At 42.4% G+C, this 19,260-nt stretch overlaps 1 protein-coding gene across 1 annotated transcript; it reads right to left on the bottom strand.

Moving 5' to 3' along the window:
• Positions 1–820: 820 nt before the first annotated feature.
• tmem240a (transmembrane protein 240a) lies at positions 821–17,648 on the bottom strand. The gene is made up of 4 exons (XM_056386075.1): positions 16,829–17,648; positions 16,333–16,439; positions 11,966–12,174; positions 821–2,163 (listed from the first exon to the last, which is right to left on the bottom strand). The coding sequence occupies exons 1-4, from the start codon at positions 16,883–16,885 to the stop codon at positions 2,009–2,011; spliced, it is 528 nt and encodes a 175-aa protein (XP_056242050.1). The 5' UTR covers positions 16,886–17,648; the 3' UTR covers positions 821–2,008.
• Between the last annotated feature and the right edge of the window lie 1,612 nt (positions 17,649–19,260).

Below are 19,260 nucleotides of genomic sequence, written 5' to 3'. Positions count from 1 at the left end.
AACCACAGAGAAATCAACTGCCTCAGTGCTGATGAAGCTGAACCCAAACAACAAAAGCCAAAGACAAGTCTAGTTCAATGAAACGACTGATCGCTCCTCACACAGCTTCCCCAATAGCTACAGTTTACACCAGGTGTGTTTTTGTCTGCTGCTGGTTGCCATACAGGTGTTTTACTTTCTTACTTTCTTTGACTTGACACAAAAATGTCATCAGGTGTAGTTTATATTATATCAATTACTCAAGCGCTCCAAGAGAAAATTCATCAACAGCAATTATGGAAATCAATGAATCACTTGAGTAATGGATTCACTGGATTCAGCCTTTTCTCACTTTTATATCACTTTCATTTTACTATCTTCAATTGAGTGATTAATCAATGATGAAAACCATTAGTTTCAGCTGTATATTTGATATATTTAAAGAATTACTGACATTGTGAACACCTGCAGTATTTATGACTGTCCATGAGCGCAGAGGTACACATGTATTTTCTAAAGAATATCCAACCAAGGGGGAAAATTTTGTTTTAAATGCCCTCGCAGCCTCTGCAGCGTATCACAATGTACCGCTGGATGATAATGGTGGAGGGCTTTTCTCAGGAGCTTCAGGATGTCATCGGCATTGTTAGTCATTTTTAAGTGTTGTTAGTAAGTGCTTATGAAATCCCCATTTGAATTTATAACAGAGAGAGCTGAAGTTGTCGGCGGGACCTCTCTACATAATCGCTCTGTTGTCGGCGCTCTAGAATAACCTCTCGCCATGAGAACGCGTTCTCGCCTTCACTCGTGTGACTGGAATGACACAATCAAACATCAGAGGTCACTGTTGTGCTTCAATGGCACTTTTAATAAAACAGACATTTCATCCTCACAACAGCAATGTCTGGACAGAGAGGGCGAGGGGGGGGCCGGGTGAGGGTTCCCTCTGCTGATAGGCTGGTTGCTCCTGATAAGTGAGAGGGAACTGGATAAAGAAAATTGAACTGTGCTGTTGAGCACAGTGTGGGGAAGATGGAGAGTGATGTGTGTGTGTGTGTGTGTGTGTGTGTGTGTATTGAACTGACTCATCTTGGCTGGCATTTATTTCTCCTCTCGTGTCTTCTAAAGAATGATAATATAGCGAAGAGAACCCTGACCACAACTGTACACGCTCCCCTCCCCCTCACATATTTACAGAAAAAATTAATACATTCAGTTAATTCACTAAGTAACAAAGCTAATTAATCTGTGTTTTTAGCAGAAATCACATGGTTTCACATCCAGTTTTCAAACAGACTCGTCCCTCTGTTCCACTTCTGTAATCTTTCCCTGCACGCTGTCCATCATTAGGGTTTTCTATTGATAACCGAATCACACAAAAATCCCCCCACGCACCCCCTCTTAAAGACTTAAATCCCATTTGCCCGTATTTATAACTATTTACAGAAGCAGCAATCTAACTATCACAAAAACCCACCCACCCACCAGTCTCATTCGCCCCTCCCCACTCCAACAAAGTCCCCTCCCACCCACTAGAGAAAAAAAATATCATGACACCCGTCTTGCCGCCCTGTTCCATACACTGCCCACATCTTACCCTGTTCTAAAAGAGCATGCCAAGTTTAACAATGAACACAGAAAATGTCTCTATACAGAAAAAACACCCTTAAAAATGTTTTTTTTTTCCTTCCTCCTCCCACAATGGTGGACATGGACATAAGACAAGATTTCAGTGGCAACAAATAATCGTCATCTTGCTCCATTTTGGGATTTTTTTTTTTAGTGTTGACAGGGGCCAGGTTTAGTCATAAGAAAGTCCTGTCATGGGGGGTTTAAGGGGGCCATGTTATGAACAGTGGGAGGGCAGTTTTCCAGGGTCTCTGAGGCAATAGTTGGCCATGGGGCAGTTTGGAAAGGGAGGTGAGGGGTTTTGGAAAGGAAGGGAGGAGGTTTTTTTTAGAGGAAGGGGATCTAGGTTTGTTTGTTTTTTTTTTGTTTGTTTTTGATTTTGTTGTTTAGTTTTTCAGAGTCAGAGGTGGCGGGGGCTGGGGTGGCCGTTGTGGTAGAGCTTCTGCTTGATGTGGACCATGTTGCCGCTGGAGTCCTCCAGTTGTCGGAGCTGCGCTCGGCGACGGAGGTCTCGAAGGTTGCAGAACTGGGGCAGCCATGACCAGGAGGGGGTATCTGGAGGAAAGAGAGGAGAGGCTGTCAGAGAAGGCAAGTGTTACTGAAGGATTGGTTGTATCATAGGGGTAAAGAATCACAGGTAACTCCAGGACCAGATTAACCTGCGATAGGTGCCCTGTGTAAAAAATGAGCAGTGGGTTTATTACCCCCCTCCCACCACAAACCCACCCAGCCTATTGTTTCCAAATTTTAGTTTTAGTGATAACATAATGAAACATACATTTATTGAAGAATATTCAAATAATATCAACTGAAAAATAAATTTATGAAAGATATTTAAACTATATTTTGGCTAAAGGCCTCAAGATTAATAAAAATGCAACAGCTGCTTTGACGCCCATTTAATGTAATTACCACAAATAATTGGACATGCAGTTTCCCACTTTCATTTTCCAGCCTTGAGTAATACACGGTTGGATACATATGCACTAAATAAGCCTGAAGGGAAAATATATGAATAAAATGTCCACACTTTTTGTTTTTAACGAAGCAGGAATCAAACCTGCAGTGTGTTTATTTACTACATTATTAAATTGTTTCAGTCTAATAAACAATTGAGAGGGAACAGTGTCAGGGCCGTGGCGTGGATTTTACAAATACTGAGGTTTTGATTCGGCGATTTTCAGGGTAAGATTAACAAATTAATCCTTTCCAGACATATGTATTAGAAAGTGACTTGATTTCTTTTTTTTTTTTTAAAAGGTTACACAAAGTCCAAAGATAGGAGCCAGGAAAGCGGACACCATTAAACAATGTTGTTATGTATATTATCAACCACTCAAGCTGCAGGAAATATGGTCACAGTCTCTTCTTACCGAGTTACAGAGCTGAATAATGACCAGAGGTGTTTTTGCAGAGCATTATGATGTCACAATGACCTTGACCTTTGACCTTTTCCCACCAAATTTGAATCATCCTTGAGTCGTAGTGAATGTTTGCACCAAATGTAAACTAAATCTCTCAAGGTAGTCTTAAGACATCACATTCAAGATGCCAAAATGTGTTTTGTGAGGTCACACTGAACTTTGACCTTTGACCCTTGACCACCAAAATCTAATCAGTTCATCCTTGAGTCCAAGAGGACATTTGTGCCAAATCTGAAGAAATTCCCCCAAGGCGCTACTGAGATATCGACCCCGAAAACATAAAAAAAAATTTGATAACATATTGGATAAGCTAGTTTGTTATAAACAGTGTGTATATAGATTGAATAGAGTAGATACAGAAACAGATGGGAAACATGGGGATAAAATAAAGTATACAACATGCAACAAATGCCCACATCCAGAATCAAACTGAAGTTATGATTATACGCTGACATTTTAGATTACACAGAGTTTGAATGACAAACAGCCATAAATTTGAAAGTGAGAGGAAACAGAACATTTCAGACCCAGGGAGGAAACGCCTCCGTATTCTATCAAAATCACAACATTTCACAATATTGATTATTTCATCCTCCGTTTCCCTTCTTTACTTCTGCTCACATATACACAAAACTGTGTAATCTCAGTCTCCGCGGTTTATTGTTCGCCAACATTGTCTCCCTTGTGTAGCTCTGCAGACGCGAGCAAAGAAAACTGAATGCGGCCTTTCGCAGACTCCAAAGCCAAGCTGCTATAAGACACACTCATGAGATCAAGACACACAATGGTGTAAAATCCTTCTTAGCCTGGTTTTCTGGCTCCAAATCCAGTTAGAGGCAGACGGGACATATCAACAACCAGCAACACAGACCGCTAATCTCTGTGCTGGGAACTGTACGTTTCCGAGTCCAAGCAAGCTCGGGTTTTTCTCCTGGAACATGTAGAAAAATAATTTGGGGCTGTCAGTTTGTCCTATCTCTGACGTGATGCATGATGTGATTCATTCCCACGGCGGCCTAAAGATCACTGTCCTACCCTGACGAGGAAACAGTTCTGAAGTCCTGTGTCTCTAAATCATATCTTCCATACTTCATTTAATATTTTCAAAGATCCAGTGAAACCAAAAAAAAAAGAAGACTCAGAATCAGACGCCTGGAGGTTTTTGTACTCCGCTGCATAAAAGCGAGTTCGGAGCTCCACACGGACCTCAGACGGGAGAAAGTGGATGTTTTAATGTGTCTTTTTGAGCGCCAGCTTTATCACAGCTGGAACAACTTTTAATTCTGGGAAGTAGGGGCTGAGCGTTTTACAGTGACGTAGATAAAAGCTCGGGAAGCTGATATATTGGATGCGATCGGTAAACGGCGCCAATCTCTCCAAGTGCATCGCAGCGTTGCCCTTGATTCCCAACCTTCTGTGTTGTTGCACATGTGACTGGGCATCATCCCTCTACGGTCAGAGAGATGAGACCAAGCGTTGTGAAATCAGTGGCCGTCTGGAAACGAAGCGGGATTTCATGAACGTGTGGTGTACAATGTGAAGAGGGGAATGGCGGAGCAGACATTCGGGCTTGTCGGGTTATAAAGTGGAGCCGGCGAGGCGGAGCGAGGTCCACAGAGACAGGAGAGAGAGAGAGAGAGAGAGAGAGAGAGAGCGTGAGAGAGAGAGAGAGAGAGAGAGAGAGAGGGAAGGAGGGGAGAGCCCCAGACAAGCAAACCCAGTAGCAAATGGCCCTGCTGGAGGATGAGGGAGTGGAGGGGTGGTGGTGGTGGTGGTGTAGTTGGGGAGGAGAGGAGAGGAGGGGGAGGTGAGGTGTTGGGTGGAGGAGAGGTGAGGAGGGAGGGAGAGGAGTGAGTTATTTATAGCTGTGAATGGGTATGCTGTCCACAAGGACTGCTCTGAAGGGTATCCAAAGGAAAAGGGGCAACGAAGACAGGTTTTTCTCATTTGAATAAAAGGATGGAGACCGAGATGGAGTCGGGAGAAATGATAATGCAAGGGGCAGAAAACGGGAGGCGAAGACACAATTGTTATGCTCTGTTAGAGGAGAGGCAAAGGAGAAGAGGAGGAGGAGGAGGAGAGGAGGAGGAGGAGGAGGGTAAGGTGGGGGGTGGGGGTTTAATGCTGAACGCCAAGTCATCATTTTCTCCATTTTTGAGATATATATATATATATTTTTTTTTTTTGTGTGTGTGTGTGTGTTTCTCTTTCCCCTTGTGTCTTTGTAAAAACAACAGACTCTGGTATCGGATATTCACGGCACATTAGCGATAAGAAGAAAAAAAAAAGTAGTTGCAGCAGGAAGCAGTGTAAAGGAAATGGCCAGGAGGAGATTCAATAAGTGAAGAGGGAGGGGAGAGGGAGGAGCTAGAGATGGAATTAGGAGGGGGAAAAAAAAAAAGGCGATGGGAATCAACGTGTATCTCAATGCGCTGTGTGTGTGTGTGTGTGTGTTTCTCACTTGCCATTCCAGCTGCTCTCTCTCATTCTATTTATAGCTCTGGCAGAGAGAATGTGTGTATGTGTGTGTGTGTGCAAGTTGGGGGTGGGGATATGACAGCATCTCCATCCTGCACCCCCAACACCTACACACACATACACACACACACATATACACACACACACACACACACACACACACACACACACACACACACACACACACCCTTCCCCGCCCTGTTAGCCTCACCTTCACTCCTCATCTCGGCGAGGCTAAACGAGTCTGACCTAGCATCAACGTCACGGCCGACACACACACACACACACACACACACACACACACACACACACACACTCACACACACAAGCGAGGGGATATTCCCTCCCAGTACAAAAGAAGAAGCCTATATCCCCCACTCTGTAACTGCTGCTAATGAATATGGATGCTCCCTCCTCTCTGGGTGTTTTTTTATGATGATGTATTTTACACTGTTGTACTAATGCACTGGAGAAAACAGCATTGTCTCAGCCGCTGCTGCAAAACCTTCCACACCTCTGCGCAAAGCAGAAGCCTGCAACTATTAAAGCTTGTATAATTCAAGCACCTTGTTTATTGGAGCCACATCTGAAAAAACTAAACAACACAATAAACACTGAAGAATCTGATTCGCACGTGATATTTTTTTATCTTAAAAACCCTGCTTCAGTACATGTTCAGATAACTTCTGAGTAATAGCCGTCATTCGTCTGATCTGATCGTTGCTTGATATTGCTTTCCCATCTTTGCCTGAGGAGCTTTTCCATGGCGGTCCAAGTATCCAGGTCACATATCACCTACTTTAGCATTATCTTTAAAACTGAGGAACCAGGCCACCTCCACAACACAGGCCTGCCCTGACAGCAGGAGAGCACACACAACATTCAACCTGAGTTCCTCCAAATCCTGTTTTTAAAGGCTTTTATTTTCAGCAAAACCTATAAATTTAGCTAATTTGGGGCAAAAGAAAATAAAAAACTTTGTGAGTGCCCACCCCCCCGTAGATCTTAATCCTGGCAGGGTCAAGAAGCAGTGAAACGAAAGTAAAACACTGTAATCCAGGATGCTAACACTCTGTGTAGTTGGGCGGTTGATGACTCTTCAGCCGAGCGCCAGACTATGAAGGATTTCATGCTGTCATGTCGTGATTTCACACGTGTGTCTAATAGCTGCTTAGCTTTACTGTGTCACTAAAAGCTTTTTTTTATTTTATTTCTTTGCTTGTGTCTGCAACAGCCACACAAGCCAAGAGATACTTGTGAACTGCACACCACGTTCTGTCTCATTAAATCTGCTGCGTTCCTTTTCTTGTACTGTGGTAACATGCATCCGTCGTGTCAGGAGATGAAAAAGATATTTCAGAGAAGGGGGGGGTGCTGACAGGAGACAGGAAATTAAGGAGCAACTATCACATCACGATTTAAACACATGGTATGTGGGAATGAAGCTTTCACTACAGCACAGCAGATGGTGGGAGTGAAGTCATTTCTCAGTCTCTGTTTCTCAGGTTTGAACCAGACTCACTCACTGCGTTTATCACACAAAAGCAATGTTTCTCATCAGACAGCTAATTTTTAGGCAGTAGTGAATATTAATTCATGTTATCTTCAGTGGAATATGAATTGTCACGATGTGCACTACACACACACACACATATATATATATATATATATATATATATATATATATATATATATGTGTATATGCATCTACACTCCCAGACACTTAAAAGCTGTGTCCCAATTCAGGGGCCGCATCCTTCAGAGGCTGCATTTGAAGACCGATTACGTCACAGCGGTGCGACTAGACTGTCCCATTTCGTTCAAATGCGGCCGAGAAATGCAGACTTCTTTTCCTGGGCCCAACCTATCCCAAGATTCACTGAGCGCAGGTAATTAAAGCAAACAGCACCAACAGAGAGCCTGAGGATTACACTTTTAAATGTAAGTATTGGGTTTCAGCTCAGTTCAACAGCTAACGGTACAATTGTTAAAATCACGGGCCTTAAAACCTCAAGTGTCTGTGAAAAAAAGTTACGAGTATGTGATGCAACGGTAAGGTTGGGAACAGCTGGTGATGCACAGTGAAAATCCTCTGGAGACTAGACCATCTCATTTCGGTTCGGCCTTCGTGGCCACAACTTCATAGAACGCATCCTCCGAGGGATGCCCCGCCTGAATTGGGACACAGCTGATGTGTCTGTGGATTCCTGCATATCTGTAAATTTAATCCACATTTTACGCACCACGTAAATTTGTAATTGTAACAAGGGTGCAGGTTTGCAAATGGATGTCAGGGACATGTCCCAACCAATATTGGAGAAAACTTGTTGCACTTTTTGGAGTGAAGTAATTAGAAAAAACCATTTGGTTGACAGTAAGTTTCGCTATTGCTACATAGCTAGCATTAGCATTAACAGCTGTTTACTTCCCAGTTGTGCCAAGAGCTTCAGCCATTGTTGCTTTTACAAGACAAGAGGTAATAATACGTCCTCAGAGCAGCAGCTACTTCTTCAGGCTACACTGGATGCTACAGTGACTTGGTATCGGAAAGTGATGAGACAGGCTGGGGCTAGCTGGTTAGCATGCTAACTTCATCAGAAGAAAAGAAGTGATAGAAATAGAACGAAAACCAAAGTTTCTTTCACCCCTGGAGACAGCTCTATGAAGTTTGATGCTGAACTCGTAACATATCAAGTAAACAGCTGTTAATGCTAACATTAGCTATGTACCAACAGTTAAACTTACATATAGGGCCTTTAAAAGGTTGTGTCCCCACCAATGTTGAGACCAAACCTACACCCTTAAATTGTATGTAATTTCTTATTATCATGTTTTTCCCTATGTCATATTACTGTGTTGATGCTCCCATTCATATTATGGCTAATACTGAGTTTCCAAAACCCTGCAAAGATGCAGAGAGCTAACGTAGAATCATACAGAGAGATAGAGTGCTGATGTAACAGTGCTAACCACTGATTTACTGCGCAATGACAACGTTGTCAATGATTGGGGTGGACACACACTTCTGGGTCGTACAGCGACTCTTGAGGGAGAAGTAATGTCATTAATTGCATTAATGTTCATTAGTTGCACACTTGGTGAGCCCACAGAGGTGATTTTAATTACTTTGGATGATCTGACCTCTTTTAAAGGACTGTATGGATGTGTACAGACCGTTCTTGAGTGACATCTCCCTGAGTCTCCCGTTAGGACGTATTACACCTTCAAAACCTGAATAATGCCAGTTGCCAGCTGGGCATGGTTTCCACTCCATTTCAATTTGGCACACGAGACGGCACATGTCATTCATGTTGAATGGAATCTACAGCTCCGTGCCACAAGTAAACACCACTGTAAACAATACAGGCAAATAAGCACGTACTTCACATGGCTCGTCTTGGCTGAATTCGAGTAGAAAATGTATTGTACTGTCTCTGCCAACACTTAAAAGCTGTGAAAAGAAATTACTTTAATTTTCTGATAGAGCTTCTACGTCACACCTGCCACCTCATACGCCGCTTGCACTCTATTGAAGCAGGTTAAGTGTAGAAAGATCAAAACGGTTTTGATTTCTGTAGGATATAGTTTGACATTGTTGGAAATAAGCTTATTAATTTTTTCTGAAAACTGCATGAGGAGATGGATACCACTCTCATTTCAGTGTATTAACTATGGAGTATATGTATCTCATTTGGTTAATCTGTACATATACTAAAATGTAATAATGACAGTTTTATGGGGAGTTATGTGCTGGAAAAATTTGCTGGTAGCTGGTTTCATTTTATTTCACTTTATACTTTACACTTTAATACTCCGTCATATTTGAATAAATTCTGTGAAAAGCTGATGTGGTGCTAGACTGGTTTACTTTTGATAAAACTGCCTCTTGTGGAGTTCCCCAAGGGTCTAACTAGGGTCCCTGATTATTCTCTATTTATACACTGTCCTTGGGGAATAACATCCACTGACAGATTTAATTTCACTGTTATGCAACTGACACACAGTTTTAAAGCTGTTTAATAAAGCCTTTTAATATAGATGTATCCTGCATTATACCATGGCTCTCTCATAATTCTTTTACTTGCTGCCCTGGTGAAGGTCATTCCTGCGTTTAGCTCCTCCGTCCTTGATTGTTGTCACGTGGTCGTGGTCTTAGCAGGAGAAATATCAACATACTACTGTTAATTCAGAACCCTCCTCCTGGGCTAATCACACTCTCTGAGAGAAGTGGCCAAATTACTTGAGTCCTTGTCCCTCTTCACAGATTGTCGTTCAAATTCAGAACTGATTTTTAAGTTTTAAAGTCAGCTTATTTGTGTGATTTGTCGGCCCCACGTGAGCCTGATTGCTGCTTGAGAGCCTCTTTTGGAGCCCTTCCAGTGATTTCCATGTCTCTCCTCATGAGAGACCTATGTTTACCATCAGGTAACACTCAGCTGTGGAAGTCTGTGCCAGGGGATTGCAGGCATGCAAAGTAAGCATCGTCTTTTAAATCCTTACTCAAAACTCACATTATCCTATTTCTAATTTATAGTTTTAATCCATAAGTAAATTAGTTTTTCATTTATTACTAGTCTAGGCAGGTATGTAGCCATGAATGCTGTGATCATGAATGTAAATTGAGGGAATTTCCATTTGTCCATTTAGCTAACTTGAAGGCATAGCCTGCAAAGCTATTTTTAGTCTTCACAATTAGGTTTAACTCAAATGTTTAACTCATTATTTCGGTTCGTATTAATATTCTCTTTCACTTTTACTGCATTGCTTTGCTGTTTTGCTTTTGCAGCGTCCCCAGTGAGATCATTAAAGTTCAACTTAGCATAACACAACAGTGTACTGGATATAGCAGAGAACTGAGTCAGACTTGGGTTGAAACAAAGGTTTGATATTTGAACCAAACCAAAACCTAAACCAAACGCTGAAAAGTGATTCAAGCAAATATGTGAGGTGACTTTGTTTCACATCAGTGGTTACAAGGATACCAACTTCTCTGCTCGATGCTAACGCAACATTTTAGCTAACGGGATAATACTGAAACACACTACCAGGGCAAAGCACTTCTGAAGTACAATGTTGCCATTAAAATGACCCGATTGAAATTGCTCCACATATTATTACACATGGACATGGCAAAATGGCTCAATAGCGCCCCCAACAAAACTCAAATTAGGCAGTCCCCCCTATGTGTTTCACCTCCATGTACCAAAATTGGTAGGCACATGAAACACGCCAAGACTCACAAAAAATCCTCTTGTACCCATACCCTAAACCCAACAGGAAATCAGCCATTTTGAATTTACTCTGCAATTTTGGCGTCGTTTCTGCAATTTAAGGGAGTCATACTTTAACAAACTCCTCCCACAGAATTAGTCAGATCAAGGTCATATTTGGTCCGTCTAATCTTAAAACCTTTGTGATGCAAAATTGTGAAGCTTTTGAGCTTTTTCATTGGAGGATCTGCATTAGGGAGCGTGGCGAATTCGCAGTGAATTTTGATTTTTTCGCCATTAAACAGGAAGTTGTTACAACCATAATATACATTGTCCAATCTGTCCCAAACTTCCCATGTTTGATGACAGTCCCACACTGAAGACATCTGCATGCTAATATGATGCCATACTCATAGCGCCAACCTACTGAAAACAGGAAGTAACCCTTGAATGACAATCATCATTTGATTTACATGATATTTTCATGGTCTGGTTATTCCTGAGCTGGGCAAACGGGTGCAAAGTTTTTGCAGCTTAATGTCATATTTTTCAACTGTAAATACGTATAAAACGATCATTGCAATCACTTCTGTTTTACAACACTTGCAGTTCTCATTAAGGTATGAATTTGTGTTGTCTTATTAATTTTGAGTTTAATATATTCAGATCATAGTAATTACACTTAATGATGGTGCTATTACGTTAGCATATGACTACTGCTGTTTCCTGAAAACAAATTAAGAGGATTATTAGTGTGATAAGATTTGAGGTATTGAGGCTTTCCAAAAGAGACAGCCATTTAAATTTAGTTTCACCTCTGCTGATAGCCTCCGTCTGAATCATCACACAGTTGGAAGGTTTAGCTGTGATTTTCCAAGAGGTCGCAGTAAACTGAGAGAAAAATCTGTGAGAAGAGCCAAAAATGGGCCAAGCAATGGGGGGAAGGTCATTTTCTAGAGCTCCACCAACTGCTGTGTTAACCTGGCAAGCACTTACACATACAGATGGATGTATACAAGGTGGATACTTATATTTCTGCACACACAGGATTTGTTCCACCACAAATCCTGCTCTGAATTATGGAGACTGTTGTTTTTTACTTGGCAAATTAAGATTTTGTTTATTTGTGACATGTTTTTGTTTTTTTCTGTCATGTAGCCGAACAGAGAAGGGTTTGTGATATTAAGCTGATATCTTGCTCGAGTTGTGTCCATGTGTATCTGCAGCAGACAATGTCCAGCTCACCATAGTAGCGGCTCGCCCTCCAGGCCCTGACGGCACAGTGTAGGACTCCGTCCAGCCACAGCAGCAGCCAGCTAATGCAGAAGCCCAGCAGCAGCCCCAACATCAAGTCCATCTCCTGCTTGGTCACACTGTCACTCACAAAGTAGTTTTCCGATGAGTCCACCAAGGAATGGTCCCCATCATACGGGATTACATAGTGGACATGATGTCTGGAGGGAGGACAGACAGAGAGAGGTGATGAGAGGGTTGGATATGCATATACATGTGTCCTTGTAAGAGTCCTTCAACCAACGTATAATTGTATGAATTTAAGATATGAATTAACATTTCTTAGACGTCTCCAAGACATAGAGATGACAAATTAAAGGAAAAACCACCAGCCTCAGTGTGAACTCCACTGGAAAGATGAACAGAATTGTTAATAAATGTATTCCTTCATTTGGTGTTTTGATGACGATGGTGAAGAGTTCCGTTTAACACATCGCTCCTAAATCTCCAAAAGTGTTTGATTTCATTGAGATCTGGTGCCTGTGAGGACTAAACCATATGATTCACATCATTTCATCAAATCCTTTACAGCAGCGTCTGCATTTGTCATCTTTCTCCATTCATCTATTCAGGTGTTTCCTTTAATTTGCTCGGCTGTATAACCTTACCTTGAAAAGTGACTTTCCAAATTTTCCTCGACCCCGAGAACCTTGAACACTATTGGACTTTATACTGTATATACACATATATAAGGGGTTACAATGAAGACGTTATTCTACGTACAACCTCTACATCAAATGATGTCTTGAAATTTTGAAATTTTAATCAGACTGCACTAATCCGCACTTTGCTGGGTGTTCCCAGGCTGCACTTTAGGTAGAGACGTTTATGGTCGGTTTGTGATTGTGAATTAGCAGAAAAAGCTCACGGCCGGAAAAGAGAGAGTGCACCACCGCTACCTCCTGCAGAGGTGCCTTTCAGCAAGGCATTGACTCCCATAACGAAATAGGTACCTGCTCAATAAAAACCTTTCAATTGATCTAAAAATTCTGGAGTTATACTAATTAACTAATTATCTTGTCATCTTTTTTTTATGTCATTTTGGAATTAAAATCCTATCTTAAATCCAAAATAAAACCTAGAAAGTCAAGTTTAAATTTGTTCCAAATAGAAGAAACCTGAAAGATCTCAATATGAAGCCAATTTTAATTGTTTTCCACAAATCCACAGGGTGTGTTTGCTACTAACCAGGTGCTCACATCCCACGGGAGAGGAAGGAGGAACTGTGGTGAAAAATATGGAAATGTTACACTGACAGACTGTTAATTTAAAAACAGCTTATGTTTGCGGTAGATCATAGAAAACATCAGTCTGTTGCATTAAAGCTAAGGGACATGCATGGTAACATCACATGCAGATGTGTATATCAGCTGTTGCAGCAGCAACTCCTCAATAATCATTAATTTCCTTGCATTCATTTTGCCACACATGGTCCAGCACTGACTCAGCTCCCCTGTAAAACAGATACATCCAGTTGATATGAAAGTCTTACTATAGTGGTATTACCTGGCCTCCTGAGAGGGGATGAAAGCTTCTAACAAAAACTAACAACACGGGCCGTTGTCTGACAAACGCTGTGAGGGAACACAGTGGGAGCTGAGAGATTTAACTGCTGGGAGTGAGAACAGATACACTCACACACTTTGGGATTTTACACTGATAACAAGTTTGGACTGATGCAGGTTTTTTGAAGGGCATTACCAAAAGTTTTCATTGTGAAAGAATACTCCAATTTGGTATCCTACTTCTCAAAACTGAAGGACTTGCAGGAGACAGATTTAATAATAAAAAAAAGTGTGGTCAAGATTTATGCAGCGGAATCTGAGATATCCTGACTTCTAATCCTTAGTATGGGCCAAGCTCCAAAAAACAAAGGATTCTACATTTTCTGTAATGCAACGTGATCGTGTCTTTCACTGGACGTTCCACATGATTCCACCTATTTTAATAAATATCTGAAAGTTGCTATCTTTTGTCGACCGGTATGTAGTATGTAGTGATGTTTCCGACTTGTTTGGCGTTAAACTGAGGAAGAAGTGAGAATCACGAGCAGCTGTAGACAAAGGAGAAATCTCCACCTACCGAAATGCAACTTCATAAACAAGAAAATCCACCCACACTGTTTGATTGACAGATGATCTCTGGGAAGTGCAGTGCAGAAACACAACAGCACTTTGTCCTAAACGTTGAGGAAAAAAAAACTGATGTTGCAGATTAGCACCTTAAGTATCTTTACTGAAGAAGTACGGCCGCATGGGGGATCAAACCCCCCTCTATTAAACCTCACTGACCTGAGCCATGCTGCCACCAAGGTCCATTAACGCCAAAACATTTCTCACAATAAACAAAGATAAGCTATGTGTAAAGATGAGGCAACATCTTCACTCCAGGTTTCTTTCCATTCCCTGAGGAGTTGCCTGTATATCTAAGTCCCGGTCACCTGCGCCCTACACATCTTTCACTGTGTGTCTTTTGTTCTGTTTTCTGTTTTCTAGTATAAAAATGAATTTTATGATGGAAATGCCCCAATAAGAGCTTTTAGATCATCTTAGATCTAGCATCCTGCAGCCTCGCAAAACAGTATGACACCAATAAAGGTTCACCCAGCAACACACACTGTCCAACTCCTAGATCACTCCTCTCCCACAGAGGCAGCAGCTATTGTAGGCCAGGCTTTGGCCCGTCAGAGAAGCTACAACTACATCCAAAATCAGAGCGCAGAGGCTGCCAAATAAAATGACACTGGCTGTGTCCTCGAGCCTGATAAGGTGAGCGCTGTGGGCGTCACGACACCTCTGTGGCTTACGGATGGAAGGGCAGGCAAGCGAAGCCTGAGCTCCGGTCTATTCACCCACCTATCCCACGTTTTTCTGCTGTTTACGTGAAAACAGATGACTGACTCTCACTCATGGATGTTTCCAGGTCAGTGAAAGAGACCGTGGTTACAGTAACCTGAAAACTAACAGGAGGACCAGGGGTTTGACTGTGCATACTGTCCAGTGGTAGGTAGTTTTATCTGATCATCGCCTATTAAACAAATATGTATACAGGACACATATAGATTATATAGATTAAGAAATCACTGCTTTCCAGATTTTCAAAATCCCGTTGCATTCATAATCACAGTTGTTTTAGCAGAAGCAAGGATGTCAAAACTACAAAATAAGATTGTGAATGATACATCATCTCCAAACATGCTCCTTTTTTGCAAGAGGCCTTTCCAAACTTTAAAAACCATAATCTAACATCACCTGAGGATGAAGGATTTCTGCATTTACAGGTTAAAAAAAAAAACACAGTGGAAGTGGCCAGTTAATGCTGCTTACAAACTGCTATAGCACACCAGCCCCCTCACTGCAGCACATGCACACTATAGACTGCTGTTTTTGGTTTGATGTGCATCTGTTCAGCTTGCACCGACATGAATAGTGACATTTCCCCCTTCCTAAACCACTGATCTCTTCTAGTGGCTGTAGCTAGGCTGCCTGTAGGACACGAGCCAATCAGGATCCAATATCTGAGGACAATATAGGGGTGAATCTATTGGTTCAAATGACTCCTACTTTAAATCTTGGTCCAACATTGTTGCCATAGCCTGTAGAGACTAAAAAAACAGAGGCCCAGTTGTGTGTCTGCTGATCCACACAGCCTACATCTTGCTCACTGTTGATGGAAAATAAATAATAATACAGATGAATTCAGAATTAATATATTAATGAGTGTCTTGCTGCTGCCCCCCACCCCCCACTTCAACCCTGCTCACTGTGACAGCAAACAGCAGGTAGGCTGATGAGCCCTACAGCACTTCTTAAGCCATAACCACTTCACCTCAACACTCATACGATCATAATTGGCCCAGCAGGTTTATATTCTCCGTGCAGCCTGAGTCCGTGTGAATTGCACACTTGATGCTCAGATTGTTTTTGAACGGCCTCCTACTGCTCACAGTTCATTACCTATTTATGGCTCCGACACACACCTTCGTAGGCTATATGCAGCAAAAGCCGAAATCCTCGCAGCCAATATGGGCTGTATGTATATACATATATTTAAAAAAAAAAAAAAAAAAAAGAAACACACACCTCGGCCAAACGTTTCATCGGACTGTGTGTTAGAGCGAATAATAAAAACCTGTATGAAAACATCAGCCGCTGTGTGGAGGCACAGACGGGGCTGATATCACGTTGGCTTTGCAGGGCTTCACCGCCAGAAATCTTCGAGGCCTCTTCAGCAATTAAGAATAGAAAAAAGAAAATAAAAACACAACACACACACAGCACCGTGTTTATCCCACATTTTGTACGAGGATGAGCATTTACCTTCCACAGTTGCAGTGACAGACGCGGTCCTCCCCTCGTAGATGCGGTAAGATGTAGTTGTGAAAGCGATCCAGTAGTGCGTTCATGTCCATTAAACAGGCTATCGCCTGCAAAGAACCATGCCAGTCAGCTGGGACATGTCAAGCAATAGGCTAGGCTATTCCTACAGACAGCCAATCATCCTGTTCTCCATTATTAAGATAAATAACAACCATAAGGATCATAAAGAAAAAGACAGAAAATAGCCTTGGTAGACCCTCCCGATTCCAAGAGGGGGGACTCTTGCCTCAAAACGGACTTAGATTATTTATTTATGACAGCAGGTAATTATAGGTAGGCTAACCTACTTCCACATGTCACTGATAGGCCTGCTGGAAGGTAGTTCCTCTATATTTAAGGCACATTTGTAACAATCTGATTAAATAGCTTGTTAGCTTCAGTGAGTAGGCTAAATTAGAAAATCATATGGTGGCTGAGGGAGGTGAATATGTCTTACCATTACAACTGAAGCACCAAGAATCATAAAAATCATGGTGGTTGTGATCATATGCATCAAAACTTCCAAACTGGCCGCCGTCCTGAAGCCCGGGGTTTTACCCGCGGCGGTGGAGACGCTCCGGCTGGGCTCTGGGCGCTCTGTCCCGGCAGGAGCCGCTCATGGAGCCGCCGCGCCGCTCCTGGCTCCCCGTCCCTTCAAACTGCCCGGTCTTCCTCCGTCCCCCTCCTACACACGGCAAGCCGCTCTCTCAGCCCCTTTACTGCGCCCTCTCCATCCAAGTATCCCCCCCTCCCGGTCCGTCGGATGCGGCTGCCGCTCGCTCCAAGGAGGCAGTCCTCTCCTAATTACCGATGCAAAAGTGATCCGTTCTTCCAGGCGCCTTTCTCTCTCTATCCCGGGTTAGAAAACCATCAAGAAAACAAGAGACGGGCTCATTCGATATCCTCTAAGGGGAGCCTCGGTATCCTTCCTGCCCTGTTCCAAGTTATTCCAAACCGGGGCTGCGCTTTAACAGGCTACCGGCGAATTCTGTCCTCCATCTGTGAAAACGGTCAATTTCTCTCGTTTCAAAGAGCTGCACCAACTCCTCTCACGGCCATCGCCCTCGTCTTTCTCGGAACAGCAGCCTGCTTGATAACATCAACATGAGGTCCAGATAGCTCCAGTCGGGAACTAGACCCACCCTACGCCCCGAGTCCAGTCCGGATCCAGCAACGGCAGCTGCATCAACGCCTGAAGCCAGACACGCATGATCATCCCATCCTGGCTTCCAGCAGCTACACGAGCATCCACTCCCACCTCTAGTACATGTGCGCGTGCACGTGTCTCTGTGCGTGCGTGTGCATCTGTGTGTGTGTGTGTGTGAGAGAGAGAGAGAAAGAGAGAGATAGTGTGTGTGTGTGTGTGTGTGTGTGTGTGTGTGTGTGTGTAGTGGGCGGTATGAGGGGGGAGAACTGCAAACTGCCTCTATGGCATTGGCCTATAGGCTCATTATTTATAGTGGATACCTGCAGATGCACCGGAGGCTTCAAGAATGACACTCTTCATGATGATTTAACCTCCTTTTCGTCCAGAGGCTTAACCCCTTTTACCCCTCAGTGTGTGTGTGTGTCTGTGTGTCTTTATATTTCTCTTCTAGACATTGCAGTTCTTCAGTTTCTGATTCTGCGCAGTTCCTGCTGTTTCTGCTCCTACTATCATGTTTAATGTCTAAAACCGAGTCTCAGATACAAATCAGACAAATTCTATATTCTAAACTCTTTTTTGGGGGGAAATAAAACCCCTCTCAGTTGTTTCTTTGAACAAGCAAGGGGGGGGGGGGGGTTCAGTGACATTGTCTTGTATAATTTTCATCCAAAAACTTGCAAACTTTGCTATTCGAGATAACTCACTAAGGACACACTGGTCTGGAAACTTTCCCTAATGGGATTTTCTACCATGGATATCTGGGGATTCTTTCTCTGTATTTTAACAAAAAAGTAAAAAAAATAAAAATAAAAAACAGTTCCCATATGTATCCAGTTGGGGAGACCAGGGATGGTTGTAAAATTTGTGACATTTCTGTCTGCATCTTGGAGCTGTTTTGAGTCAGTGTGTTCAAAATTTAATACAAACTAGTTAGATGTGTCTACTATTAAATGGTGTAGGTGTTATCTCTGCAACACAAACAGAAAATGTCTGGTTTAGTCTCAAACACAAGGAGTGAAATGTTACAATTCATCTCATAGTCCAGGTTAGTTATAACATACACTGGTGTGAAATGTGACGTTACGACATAAGTATGTTAGTTACTTTCAGTCATAATAGTGATAAGACATTTGGAAATAATAAAACAATAACTTCAACAACTTAACATTTGTGTGTGTGTGTGTGTGTGTGACTCTTGAAGCCATGGACTAGCTTAATTTACAGCTAACGGCTAAAATATTAGTACTGACAACTAGCATGAAAAATATCTACGCAGACTCACAATGAACATGGCATAAGTTTGAAGAGTTGAACTACATAGCAGACAGTGCTATTAAAAAAATTAATTAAGTAATCTTTTTTTTTTTTTTTAAAACTGTCTTACCTCAAAATTTGTTTTCATTCCTCTGCGCCGGGAACAATCAGAGCTGGAGGCATGTTGTTGTCCGTCCGTCCCTTTCTCATGGACGATATCTCAATTACACCATGACGGAACTTCTTCAGATTTGGCGCAAATATTTACTCGGGTTTTGTACGAAATCACTCACCCGTTCACTCTTTCCCGCTCCCTATCCAGGCATTTCTAAGTAGAGGACTCTATCGTCAGCCCATCCGCAAAATGAAGCAACATTTTCGGACCGTTTTTTTTTTTGTCTTTCAGCGCGAGCGCCATGCATGATGGTACATATTGCCTGGTTAGTGACCACACTTACTTTTCTTTCACTATACATTTGGACAGCACT

Source organism: Seriola aureovittata, chromosome 9 (assembly GCF_021018895.1).
Source record: "Seriola aureovittata isolate HTS-2021-v1 ecotype China chromosome 9, ASM2101889v1, whole genome shotgun sequence".
Taxonomy (NCBI): Eukaryota; Metazoa; Chordata; class Actinopteri; order Carangiformes; family Carangidae; genus Seriola; species Seriola aureovittata.
The sequence above is the reverse complement of the archived record's forward strand: the minus strand, read 5'-3'. Positions and strand labels throughout refer to the sequence as shown.